Here is a 13,780-nt window from a genome sequence, read left to right as displayed (position 1 = left end):
TCTTAATCTGGACCTCCAGATATTGAGATTTCTAGCACTTCAGGCCTGGATGTTTTCCAGCCTCTTCCCCGACAAGAGGGTTTTTTCTTCGCTCTCCACTGGAGTTCTCAGATGTTTCTGTTCCTTGAGCAGTTGTATACAAGACTAGAATCATCTCTTAATTGTTGGTGGGGAGATGTGGTATCTCTGGTTAGATCTGTTTGTCAGCAGGTAGCAGTGTTGTGCTCTCCTACTTTTGCTGTGAAGCTTCTTTCTGCCCCCGGGTTTTTGGACTGCTTGGTCAACCTTCAACCAGGGTTTGATTCTAGGATTAGATCTCTCCTTTTTGAGGGAGATCTCTTGTACTCCAGAGAAGCTGTAACAATCTTTCTCTTGCAGGGATTCAAATCTTGGAGATCTGAACCCAGAGACTGTCTCTTTTAGCCCTGACATCAGCAAAGGTTAGGCAAGTTATCTGGGCTCTCGTATGGATGGCACTTGGGAGGATTGAGATCTGTTTGTTCTGGATTCTCCCAAATTTTGTAACAAGACTCAGAACTGTTGGTCACTTCAGTTTGAATCTTTCTCATTATCCTCACTAAAGGACTTTTCAGTAGTGACTCTTGCAAGATACTTCTGAGTTCTGTCTGAGTACTGTCTTCTTGAAGGAACTCGACAACTCAGAATTGTATGTCGACAACTCTTCGGTTATTACAAACAGTTAAGGAAAGAGTTTTTTGAGCACACTTCCATCTGGGGCTGTAAGTTGATCCACAGGCATTGTCTCTTCCAGATTGGAAGGAGAATTGCAGCCCAGATGAGAGCTCTTGATGGAGCATCACCCTATAACTCTGCAGTTAGTAGGAACTTGTTGGCTTTCTGGTATTGCGTGTGGAGGTTTGATCGGGTATGATCACCTCATTAAGACCTAAATGTTGCCCATTACAAATGGATGTACTTTCTGGTGGACCAGTGGTGGCTGTTCAGTGGGTTGGATAGCATTCCATATTTGGGATAGTAGCACCTTGTATAGGTTAGAGTGACTGGTTCTCTCCTCCTCTTCTTCTTCCTTCCTCTCTGGACCATGGAGAGTCCAAGGGCCATTCAGAAACAAGCTGGATAGACATGAGTGCAAACCTGACCAGTCTTTTCAGAATGAAGGGATGCAGATTCCCCCAACATTTGGGGGCAGTGGGGGAGGAGGACAGACAATAAAGCAAGCTTGTAGATCAATTTACCTGTTTTATTGCCTCTGACACTTCAATAGTTCTTCCAGCCTCATTAAGTAATGGTATACAGATCCTTTAAAAGGTAATCTAGCATTTTTCCATAACAGTACACTAGAGGTGCATGTTCTTTCCAATGGACCAGGAAGTTAACACCCCAGGTTGGGCAAACCTACCAGTCGGTTCAGAGAGTACCCAGATTCCTCCCAACATTGGGTGAGTCTCCTGTGTAATGAAATGAAGAGTTGTAGTTCTCTAGGAACAGATAGCAAATTGTAAAAGTAATTAGCATTTTTCTTAACATACAAACCTGAAGTTCTTTACAATAACAGCCCTGCTTGTCAGCAGTTGACTACCTTGTAAGTTTGAATGGCCATTCCCGCTCATATATAAAGAACTTCAGGAAGAACTTTAGGAAAATACAAATTACTTTTAAAATTTGTTATATTGCTTCCTCTGTTTCTCAAAAAGCCAGTATCTTGCAGAAATATTTCCGAATGTTTTGGGATAAAGCTATTATAAAGAAGTCTTCCCCATCCTTGGTTAGATACTGTTTTCCACTGTGGTCTTTCGGTGTTGGCTTTCATCTCAGACTCTTGGATAGAGTTTCATCATCAGTCAAGTAAGTTAATTATTTCTGTTGCATAAAATGTACACAGCGATTAACACCCTCTGCACTCTCCTTTACATGAATTAGCAGTTTTTGCTTGCAACAATATGCAGGCTGCTGCTGCTGCAAACAGTATGTCATTTTGTAGTATCAGGTGTAAAACTGTGTACATACTCAGTTTGCTAGAAGTTTTTTCTTGGCCACAACCGAAATGTGGAATAGTTTGCTCAGTGCAGTTGGAGAGTCTTCTGATCTTCAAATGTTTATGCAAGGAGAAGTACATTCCTGCTTTCTGCTGAAGTCTTCAAAATTCAGATGTCTTGTTTTATTTTTTGTTCCTTTGTGTTTCTCTATTTATCACCTTTTCTTATAACTTGTCTTTCCCTGCAGGCTGATTTCTTTTTGGAGCCCTCCGTCCATAAGTGTTTTTAGTTGAAGTTTATCAGAAAGAAAAAAAAAAAATTTTTATTTTAATGTGTCATTGAAATGTGTTTTTACAACTCCAAATCATTTTATTATATTCATAGTTGTTGGTAGCATTTTTACAAGTACAGTATGCATTGCGTCTAAAGACTAGCTTTCTTTGTGGTATATGGGAGCTAACCACCAGAAATGAATTGGTAGGGGTGCGGAGGAGAGAAAATGAAGTAGGTTAAACTATTGCTCCATAATCTTGCGAATATGCAGCACCATGACTCCCTATAAAGCATTGTTTGGTGGAATAATGATTATAGAAGTATTGTTCTGTAAGCCTTAGGATGACATGAATATTTCTCTGTGTTGGCTGGCAACAGGGTAACACTGATTTACTGTCCTGACAATTCATTGAATACTCATCTATCTATCGAGATGCAAGATGCAAACAAGTTTTTAATTCCAAGCGGCTTCTGCGCAGAATGTAAGTCATTAAGATCAGTCAGCTATTTTCACTTCTGTATTCACATAAATACATAAACACATTGCTTATTGCATTGTAATTACTTTTTTCTCTTTCAGGCTTCGCGGCGGAATTTCTGCTTGAGAGCCTGACGAAATACTGTTTTGGCGTGTCCCCTCTTTAGGTTTCAGAAATAAGGATCAATGGTTTGTATTTTGTAGTATTTTGTTTTTTGCATCTCATTGTTCTTCAAATAGCCAAAATTATTCTGTGTATGGTCATTCCTCTGAAGTCAAGCTAACTCTGAAGTCTCTAGTATCTGTACCAGAGGGCTGAATGCAGTTCAGATGGGCTTCTGAGTCCTCACAGTGTAAAAATGTTTACTGTATTTTATTATCCTCTGGTATTGGAAGTTGTGTGGTGTTGATGGGAAATAGTCGTTAATTTAAGAATGGAATCTGGAATCGTCCCTGGTGGGAAACCTTCAGTAGAAAGTTCCCACTGTTAGAGTGTCACAGCTGCCATCAGCTGCCTTGGGAAGTGCCTGCAGTTAGCTGTGACGAATAACACCCTTTTTCTTTTTTCTTTTGGTACCTTTCCTGAATGATGTTGGTATTAGTGTTTTGTGGTGTAATCAGAAAGCTCAGTAGTGTTATGTTGGTTATCCCCAGTATACATTCAATTTTTAACTGAAAAATATACCAACCAGGTGTAGTGTAGATTGTTGTAAAACTGGAGTACAGTATTCTTTGTTGTGGTCTAGGCATTACTCTGTTTAAAATCAACATTAAGGGTTTTGCTACTGGTCTAATTATACATAAATAAATATTTTGCTTAGTACATTTTAGTTTTCTCTATTCCAGATGATTAAGTAATTTCTTTGTTTGTTATAACTGGGTAAGATATAACACTTATGGCCTAATGTACTTTTTAGGCAGCAACCCAATCTAATTATTAGTGTTTAATATTATGGTGATCTTTCCCGTGTTTTCTCATTCTACCTGTTAGTGCAATTAAAAGTGCTGACTTTTTATCTGGGTTTGCAGTTCTTATAGCCTTGAAATACTGTGAAAGTGTTCTGCTTTTTCTAGTTCCCATGGATGTATGGTGTTAATTATTAAAATTGTTTGACGTAACTGAACTCTGAATACTTGAAGAATACTTAAGTTATCAAGAGAGAGAAATTTCTGGCTCATAGATGTACATATGAGGTCCTAGGTCTGCAAGGACATGAAGGTAATGAACTGTGATGGAAGTCTTCAGACAGACACGTGAGGAAAGTTTTACAAGATGTTAAAGAAATTTACTGATCAGGAGTCCAATACATAAGAAGCTATAAGGGCCATGAGAGCAACACAAGAACACTGCATGACAGTAAGAACATGACATTATGATAGTTGACATTGAGTATTTCATGTTTAGAATACACCATCTACTACTTGTTATGGGGAAAAGTCATTGACAACCTGATATCAGGAGCACAATCTTTAGGGTACGTACTGGAGAGTATGGTAGTATCAAGAGCATGGTATTGGGATGACAGCACATCACAACATTTAGAGGACTGGATTAAAATCACACTATCAACACCACAGCAGCAGAAGCATGATACTGAGAGAAAGATGATGAGAAGAAGAGTTTGGGATGAAGAGTTCAGTAATTGGAGTGGAAGAAAGGGGAGTAACTTAAACCCAGGGGAAAGGACAGGACTGCAGCATCTGAGGTGATGTTGAGGCACACCAGTGCTGTCTTGGTGCTAAGTGTGAGAGTAGCGAGGGCAGTTTGTCTCACTTTGCCATTTACTGAATAAGGTAAAATTGACAAAATCTTGGTGTCCTTTGACCTAATTGGTATTGATATATTAACATGGCAGTACATTACTTGTTTTTTTGGACAAACACTTAATATGTAGCATTTGCTCAACAGTACTGTTTACACCAGAGAGGACAACATGGAACAACTGGTTAAACTACTCCAGTATACTTGGTCAAATGAAGATGTAATGAATGAACCATGAGTTGCAGAAGTGTGTCATCAAAACATTGTACTGAAGGACAGAGCAGATGGACAAGTAATGATACAAACAAGTGTATCCATCAAGGAACCATATTGTGTCGTTAAGTTCAGACATGAGCTTGATTATCAATTAAGGCATTACAGTTATTTCTCTTTCAAAGTAGTCTATGTATCAGTATGATTCATTTTTCATTTACTAGATCGACAGCAATAGTACTCTAGAAGGAGGTTGGTGGTCAGTTAGTTTTAACACAAACCCAATACTTATTATAGCCTTTCATGTGACATGCAAGATTTCTATGTGGTGAAGGCATCAGGAGGGTGGCAACCGGTCATAGACTGGTCCACCCTGAATCTCTGCCTCTAGCAGACGGTTTTCTCCGTGGGGACACTGCAGTCTGTCTTGGCATCCGTCAGGAGAATGATTACTGTATATGTTATCCATAGATCTGCAGGATGCTTACTTGTGCATCACCATCCATGAGGTGTCCAGGAAGTAGCTAAGGTTTATCTCCTGCGGAATAGTGTACCCGTTCAAGGCCCTTTGCTCTGGACTGGCAGCAGTACCACAAGCCTTCACCCAGGTTCTTCCAGGTAGTCTCAGTGTGGGTGCACACAAAAGGGATGAAGCTGCAGAGATAATTGGACAAATGGCTGATCCTGGCATCCTCAATTGCCAAAGGGGAACACCACAGGAACCAGGTTCTATTGCTCTGCAAGGACCTGGGAGTAATTGTGAATTTGCATTCACAAGCCACACCTCTTCCAAAGCAGACCATCAAGTACCTGGGGAAGAGGATCAACACCGTGGTGGGGTAGGCATATCCATCAAGTGAGAGGATCCCCAACCAGAACCATTCTTCAGCTTGCCCCAATAACCAACAAAACAGTGGCAGGTCAAGAAGAACGTCACCGCTTACCAGCTACGCAGGGCAGACTCCTGGTCTTGTTGGAACTGTGGCTGGGACCAACAATCAATCTGTTAGCCACAGTGAGGAATATCAAGCTCCCCCTGTTTGTTGCTTCCTAGGTATTACAGGCAGTCGGTTCTGACGGGGTTCCGTTCTTACACCGCTGGAAAAATCGTTCGTCAAAAATCCTAAGAAAACCTGACTTTTAATGCTCTGGGTGTATTGAAAACGATGTAAACTGCATTTTTATTGAGTTTTTCATAAAAACCCTCCAAATTTTTATTATTCTGCCGTTCTGGAGCCATATTTCTCCCGTCGGATCGGCGTCTGACGTCGTAACCCTGGAACATGCATCGTAAACCTGTAATTTCTGATGAATGTATCTGAAAAGCGTGTAACCTCGGGCGTACAACATCCAGAAAATACAAGCGTGTGTCCAGGATTCAAAATAAGAGGCATCACATAACCTACTTCTGTACCTATAGATAACTTAAACACACTTTGCCTCACTCATCTCAGAAAAAAAGTGAAAGGTACCCTAAGTTTAACTAACTAATCTTTAATTTGTTGGTAGACAGCCATATTTGGTGCCTGCTAGAGTTAAGACTGGTATAACTGGAGATAAAATAAATATGACATGAGTTTTATGCGAATTTATCCACAAATCATGCTTATGAAAGTTTATTGATAGTGGAGTCTGGTCCTAGAGAAAGCTTATCTTATGCCTGAAAACTCTGTAAGTGGATGTTATCTCTTAATGCATGTTCATTTCAGTAGATTTTTATTTCATTTCATATACTGTGACTACTTTTCTAATATTTCTAATTTAATTTGTTTATCTCAAATTCAGACAGCCCAAGCTATTCCTTCTGAGCAACCATTCTTTGAGGCTCTTTTCTTTAATGATGGGAAGGAAAAGACGTTCAAATATGATGAAAGCACTCCAGCACTACCCATCCCAACACTCGAGCAAACAATGGAGAGGTCAGTGGCTACCATGTATGACAGATGTTGTATTTATTAACTACTGTACTTGAGCTGATTTTATCATATTGTATTGTTATGAGTAAAACTAATCATTTTAATGACAGAAATAGAGAAATAGTTTAAAATGAGTGTCAACACAATTAACAACTTACCTTTTCATTATGCATTAGTGGCCGTGAAGGCAAAAAAGAAGCTGAGTGTTATGCTGTTCATCTTGAAATATTTTTAGCAGGGTGTTATACATCTAGAAAGTACTAATTGATTTAACTTGTCAAGAAAGTTGTTTACATTTTCATTTTAAATAAGCTACTTACCAAGTAATTACATAATCTATTAGTTTCTATTAACCAGCAGCTAGAACTTTGAAATTCGCCGTAGCGCTACTTTTGTTTTGGCTAGGTGAGTGACCCCGCCCACTTTCGGGTAAGAGAGGAACCAGCTCAGCAAATGAGCTCAATATGTTTCTGCCAGCTGATGGCTGTGGGTACAGTGACTGGCAGCAGCAATTTTTTTATTTTCTCTTCTCTTTTGATCTTGTTGGAATCATTAGTGAATTATTCTCTTTATGGTAGCCTTTTCAGCACAGTTAGATAGTGTCAGGTGTTTTCATCAGACAGTGTTACTGATATTGACTTTTTCTTTCTGAATATTGACTAACTTTAGGCTTTTTGACTTGTGACTTGTTGGCAATGTCCAATTCGGTTCTCAGAGTTTTGGGTATTGCAGTAAAGGCTGCAATGCTCGACTGAATAAAGCCTGCTATGACCCACATACACTTTGCATGACTTGTAGTGGTCAAATATGTTCTCCTGAATTGACTTGTGAAGAATGTGTTTCATGGGATAGTACAGTCATACCCCGAACTTACGCGAGGTTAGGTTCTAGAACCCTTCACGCAAGGCAAATTTTTGTGTAAGTTTGGCATGGTCTCTAAAAAATGCTAATAAATGCTTATTTGTAATATTTAAACACTAAATATGACCCTAATCATGCTCCCAAATTATTAAGCTAACTTTTAAATGAAATTTAAGTTACTGTAATTTAATTTAAAAGTTAGTATAATTCAATAGCCTTAAAAAAAGAAATAAATGGTTGACATAAAAATAGAGAGTTGGAAGAGAATTTCTATCTCCCTCCCCTTCTGACCGATCTATTTTTAAAAGTCTTCTCAACCTCTTTTTAATGACTTTATTCGTCTCTTTCTCTTTGTTCTGAAATGCTTTTTCATGAACAAACAGTGTTCGTTCTGACACGATATAAAACTGTTGGTCCTTTACATTAGGAATTACTTTCAGCGCAGTCGGAAACGGCCGTTGAACTTTCGAACAAGGTGGTTAGGCAGTTAACTACCATCCTGGCAATCCGGTGACAACCCACACAGCCACCACATCCACCACCACCATGACTGTCACCATGTCATCGTTCGGGAAGCTGCCTGTGACGGTGGCCTTGCACCTGTGCACTCAGGTGTCGGCTGCTCCCGCCACGCTCCATTCCATGCCGCTGCCTCCTGGTTTTGTGGCCCGTTATCCCTGCCTGGTCCCTCGCAGATGGTGACTTCTTTGGTGCCATACATATCGATGCCTACTCCTGTTGTCGACCCATGCTCGCCCTGACCCGGCTGTGGCTCCTGTGCCTTCAACCTACACATTGTCTACTGGCTTTCCTGACTCCTCGTGCTGCTCCACCTGCCCTGGTAGCTGCTGGCCCGAGCACCATCTCTACTACCCGGGTTGCGCCCGCTTCCCTGGCCCCCCTGGCTGTGCCGGTGTCTTCTGCTACTCCCTCGTGGATGGAGGACCTGACCGCCATCCTAAAGATGACGAAGAAGTCAAAGAAGAGATCTAGGAAGGAGTCGTTATCGTCTTTGTCTTCGTCGTCCTCGTCCTCGTTGTCTGCTACCTCTTCTTCCGAGGCTTGCCAGCCAAAGAGGACAAAGCCTGTCTCTCCTCCCCCAAGAAGTCTCGCTCCAAGACTTCTAAGGGACTGCCTCCTTCCACAGGGAAGGCAGTTGGATCTCTCGGTTCTTCTCAGTCCATGGACCGGGGAACCGATGCATTGACCCCCGGGTCAGTTGTATGGGGAGCCGAGGGCTTGCAGACCACGGTTTGCACACCCCCAGCTGCGCCGAAGAAGCCTGCTTCTAAGGCCAGCGGATCTGTCGGACACTTGTTTGTGACGCCGAGTACCCGGGTCTCTAAGGGGACCTGAGTACCCTGGTCTGATGCCGGAGAAACCTCTCTCCGCACCGACTCGGGCACAGGACGAGAGAAAGAGTCCATGCATGCAGGTGCTTTGACTCTTCCTGCTGGCACTTCTTTGAGTGCCAAGCCAGGTTCCCGGGAAAGTGCGCTGGTCCCTTGGGTCCGGACACCTGGTGAGGTAGAGAAGAGGTCCCCTGCTAAGTCTTCCCGAGAGGTTTTGGCCACGAAGAAGACTGAGGCGCGTCCAGAGGACAGCGCAAGTTCTCGCCAGCTAGCATCGAGCTTGACTACTCCCAGTCCCCAGCCACATTCACGAGGCCAGCCTGGTTCGGGGGAGCTGAGTGCATGGCTCGACTCGTGTGAGCATCTCCCCTCTCCTCGGGAGAACACTTTGCCGAGACAAAAGCGTTCTCCTTGACCCGGTTTGCCGTCACCACCATGGGTTGGTGACCGCTCCCGGCCTGCTGCTCCTGTTGGTTCTGCCAGCAAGACTAGTGGGAGTGCTCGATCCTCTTGACCTGTCCCCTCTACCTCCTGGGCTCCTCCCAGGGGGCGTGAGTCGGACAGGAAGAACTCCGGCAAGTTGTCTCCCAGAGTTCTGCCTTAGAGGTGTATGTCCCTGGCTCGGTCCTTGGTTCAGCCAAGTCATACGCCCGCATGGTGCAGGAAGGATCACAGGGGTCTTCCGAGGTTCTCCCTAGGACCGCACCCTGGAAGGACTCGAGGGTCCTCTTCCCCAGGACGCGGACACCCCTGAGATACAGAGGACTTTTGCTGAGGTAATTGTGCTGATTTGTCAGCACAGCGACCTCAGGGAAGGGACCACGGCCTCCTCTGTGGATCATCCTTCACGCCTTGAACCCTTTTTGGAATCCAAGGCTTTGGCGGGGTTGCCATGGTCCACACTTACTGAGGGGGTCCTCGATCATGTGAATGGTCTTGTGTATGGGCAGGACAATTCACTACGATCGAACCCCTCAGACAAGCTGCTTCCCCCTCCTCTGCCTCGTCAGAAGCATTTCTATACGCCAGGTCATTGCTGCCTAAGTAGGTTGAACCGGACCTGGTTTGTCTGGCCCCAGGTCTCTCATTGCAGCAACTTACTGCAGAGAGCATTTCCCTCTCTCAGCAAGAGGCTGCAACCTTGGAAGCCACCACCATGGTAGATTTCCAGGTAGTCTCCTGGTTTGATCTGAGGTCATTCACAGTATCCAAAGTGGCTGCTTCCTTGGGCGCTATCGCACCTGGGGAAGACTCCGCTTTTGGGAGACTATGCCAGTCTGGCGGTAGAGCCATCTCTTACCTCGCCCACCAGATGGCAAACCTGTGGGCCAACCTGGTCCTGAAGCGGAGAGTCACCATTCTTTCTCGCTTCGCCAAGTCTGTGGGGCCCGAGTCGGCAGTGACCCTGCGGAATGGACCGTTGCTGGGGTCTACCTTCTCTTCCCTAGAGAGTGGGTGGACACTGTGGTGGACAAGCGTAGGCCTGATGACAGCGACCGATCTTGACAACTGGAGGTTGACAAGGAGTAAATTTGCCTGCTATTTTTCTAGCTCTCTTCCGAACTACAGTCATGATGTTATCGAATTTAGTGGAGAGATGAAACTGTCCAAGATTCTTTTCATCTTTTTTAATTTCCATGCAGAAAGGAGCTCTTGCTTTTCAAAATTCAACACGGTAATACTCACATTTTCATCTTCGGTATCTGGTGAATGCTGATCTCAGTTCCATGAGTTTCCTGGGATTTACAAGTCCATCAGGGAACTAGTCAACAGATGAATATGCCCAAAGTCCTAGTTACAGATTGAAGACCAGCCAAGAACATAATTGTATTCAAAAAGTCAAAAGCATCATCTACACAGAAAGTCATTAGCCAAGTCATCTATTGAGCTGTGTTCCTGGAATGTTGCCCAATCAGCTGTTGGGAAATGGTCACTGGTAAATCAATCATTTCTCACTCTCCAATTCAAATCAATAAGGCAGTCATCACTACATATAGTGATAGTGTGCCTGTTTGAACGTGAAAATGTGTAAACTCCCCAGTGTTGAGGATTCCCACATTTTTGCCATCTGTGATGGAACACAGGCACCTTCTTCTTTGATTAGTGACAGTGTCATATCTCCCAGAATAACAAAGGGATGTGGTAACTGTTGAATAAGGGATTTTAGTTCATCAGTGGGGAAGACTTTACTAGATGGTAGATAGAGAGAGCATACTGTATATTTTCTTTGCTGTGGATCTGCACACTTATCACTTGCTGTGTAGACTGGGCACTAATATTCACGTTATAAGGGGAATGATAGGATGTATACTCTCATGGGCTGGGACATGTATTATTATCATTCATTATCTCCTGCAAAGCTATACGTACAGGAGACACTTCTGATATAAGCAGCCGTAGTGCTTCTCATTTCATTCTTAATCCCTGACAGTTCCACTGGAGAAAATTAATAAATTCTACTTTGCTTTTGAGGCTGTTGAACCAGAGCCTCTTTTAAGAGCTTCTTTTTCCTGGAAGGAGACTGATTATTTATGGCTGCCTTCCTTTTTAGAGGGTTTTCAGTCTCGGTAACACCAGACAAAGCTGGCACTGACTGAGGAGGGGTGTGAGAGTCAGACATTGGTGCATCCTCCAAGGCGTCAGAAACACCAGTTACAGCTGGTGCAGGCTCCAGGGAAACACAAGCACCAGACAGTGATAATACGTCCTCCAACAAGGCAGGAGTGTCAGCCATAGCTGGGAGCACCAGAAATTACTGGTGCTGCCTCCGAAGAATGCAGGAGCCCCAAAAATTACTGGTGCCGCCTCCAAAGAGGCAGGAGCACCAGAAATCACTGGTGCTGCCTCGGAGTGCCAGACATCCTGGCCCTTCCTCAGAAGAGGCAGGAGTACCACAAATTACTGGCGCAACCTCTGAAGGGGCAGGAGCACCAGAAATCACTGGCACAGCCTCCAAAGAGGTGGGAGTACAGGTTGTCACTGATTTTATATTTACATTACCTCTGGTAGCATTTATATTTCTTATTCAGTTGGAAGCAATGCTGGAAAAGGATATTCCAGGCCTAAAATGCTGATTCAGTACTCTTTCGTCTCTCTAAACGTGATACCTTCAGTCACCCTTAATGTTTGGAGTTCTTTTTCCATGATGTACACATCACAATTAAGTGACGATGATGGATGATTGTCTCCACAATATATACATCTTGCTTCTTTATTAACTGTAAAATGTAACCAGGCTGCTTTTATTATATTAGGCAATCGAGTAGAACTGTTCTGTAGACCCCGGTATTCACAGGGGTTAGGGACCACAACTGCCCACAAATAGCTGAAATTCACGAATACTTGAGACCCCCTCTAAAAATGCTTATAACTGCCTATTTTAATAGCTCAAACACCAAATATAGTATACCTTAAACTATCATCCTAAAACACTTTATTATCATTTCAAAGTCATCTTACAACATTGCCCTTTAAAATACATGGCTTACAGCTACACACGAACACTCCTACAACTTTTACTCTTACCAAGGCAAAAACTAATCAAGTTACTCCTGTATTCAGCCACGCACTTTTTTTTTACAGTTTTCAAGCCTTACCATTTTCTTTTAACATAGATAGGGGTAATTGGTACATTGTTGGACAAACGTATAAAAGAAAAATACATTTTTTGATATTTTGCTGTTTATACATTGATATTAATATTTGAAAATTATTAAATAATTTTATCATAAAAAATGTATTTAGTCACAAAAATAAAATTAAAATAATTAGCAAATATTTTAGATATGCTCTACAAAAAAACCTGCAAATTGGGCAGATTTTCGGCGAATTATTTGGAGTTATGTTCCACAGAAAAATTTGTGGATAGGTGGATCCGCAAATAGTCGGGGTCCAACTGTAAACATAATACAGTAATTTAATTTGGAATTGGAACAGAGGCTCCATTGTTCTTCTTCTTCATTCTTTAAAGTCTAATCACACCTTGATCATGTAGTTCTTCTACCAGTGTCTCCTCTCGAGTACATCATCAGTTGGGTGCATCTATCATTCCCTTGGAGTAATTCCAAAAAGCATGCACTGCACAGTCTACTTTTACTCCTCCAAGATGCGATAATGCTATAAATTTTCACTTTCTTTTGCTGAGGTCGATTCTACTGTCAGTTTTCCTCAAACTTCAGATGATATCTTGGGCTCTTGGCCACAACACTTTGCAGTGTCTCTGTATACATTAAAAATATCGCAGCTAGAATCTTCCAGATTAAAAGTCAAATATTTATCACAAGAGGCTTAAAATATTCCTAGTCCTATTTTACATATATTTCTGGTCAGTTTCCTTTTGCTCTGTGCTGGAGCATTAGGTTCCAGTGTAATTACACTAGGTTTCTTAGATTTTTCCAAACAAAGGTTCTCAGAGGAGGTTCCAGCAGTCGTCAGCTGTGCCAAAGCGGTATCATCAGAGCACCCAGGGGTACTCGAATCTTTGTAGCTGCTGCTCATAAAGATCAAAAGGAAAAAAGTTAAACCTGAAAACCTTAAAAAGATATCACCCTTTCATGGAGGTTATTCTTCCATCAATGGCACAAGCGAGAGCTGTCTCCAAAAGGTCCGCTGCCTGCCCTACCCCACGGGATGGCACAACACAATTATGGTGCCCAAGTGTAAGCCAAACCTGCTTGTTGGGACTGAGAGTATTACAGGAATATAATCATCCCCACCCTAATCATATTATGGGGAAGCAGGATATAATGCCAAGAGTTGTATCCCCAAAACAGGGCCCCCTGGAATCCGTGGCCCAGTCCTGCAGAATAGTTCCGCCCTTGAGATATCAATCTGATATCTCTCAGATCCAAACGTTATTGGGTATTTGATGATCTTACCACAGTTCCCACTATTTAGCTTCAGATGTAAACCCAGTCCTAGCTATGAGATATGATATCTCTTCCTATTTATCAGGACCAATAAATTTT

At 42.6% G+C, this 13,780-nt stretch overlaps 1 protein-coding gene across 3 annotated transcripts in view; it reads left to right on the top strand.

The window, feature by feature from the left end:
- CROT (Carnitine O-octanoyltransferase) overlaps positions 1–13,780 on the top strand; it is a 286,657-nt gene that overhangs the window by 62,538 nt on the left and 210,339 nt on the right. For all 3 annotated transcript variants that reach the window (XM_067092518.1, XM_067092519.1, XM_067092521.1), the window contains exons 2-3: positions 2,812–2,898; positions 6,470–6,603. In XM_067092518.1, the coding sequence (XP_066948619.1) occupies positions 2,896–2,898; positions 6,470–6,603 (137 nt within the window). In that variant the 5' untranslated portion in view covers positions 2,812–2,895. The remainder of the gene's footprint in view (positions 1–2,811; positions 2,899–6,469; positions 6,604–13,780) is intronic.

Source organism: Macrobrachium rosenbergii, chromosome 49, assembly GCF_040412425.1.
Source record: "Macrobrachium rosenbergii isolate ZJJX-2024 chromosome 49, ASM4041242v1, whole genome shotgun sequence".
Classification (NCBI taxonomy): Eukaryota; Metazoa; Arthropoda; class Malacostraca; order Decapoda; family Palaemonidae; genus Macrobrachium; species Macrobrachium rosenbergii.
Note: the sequence above shows the minus strand (reverse complement) of the source record. Positions and strands in the feature narration are given on the sequence as shown.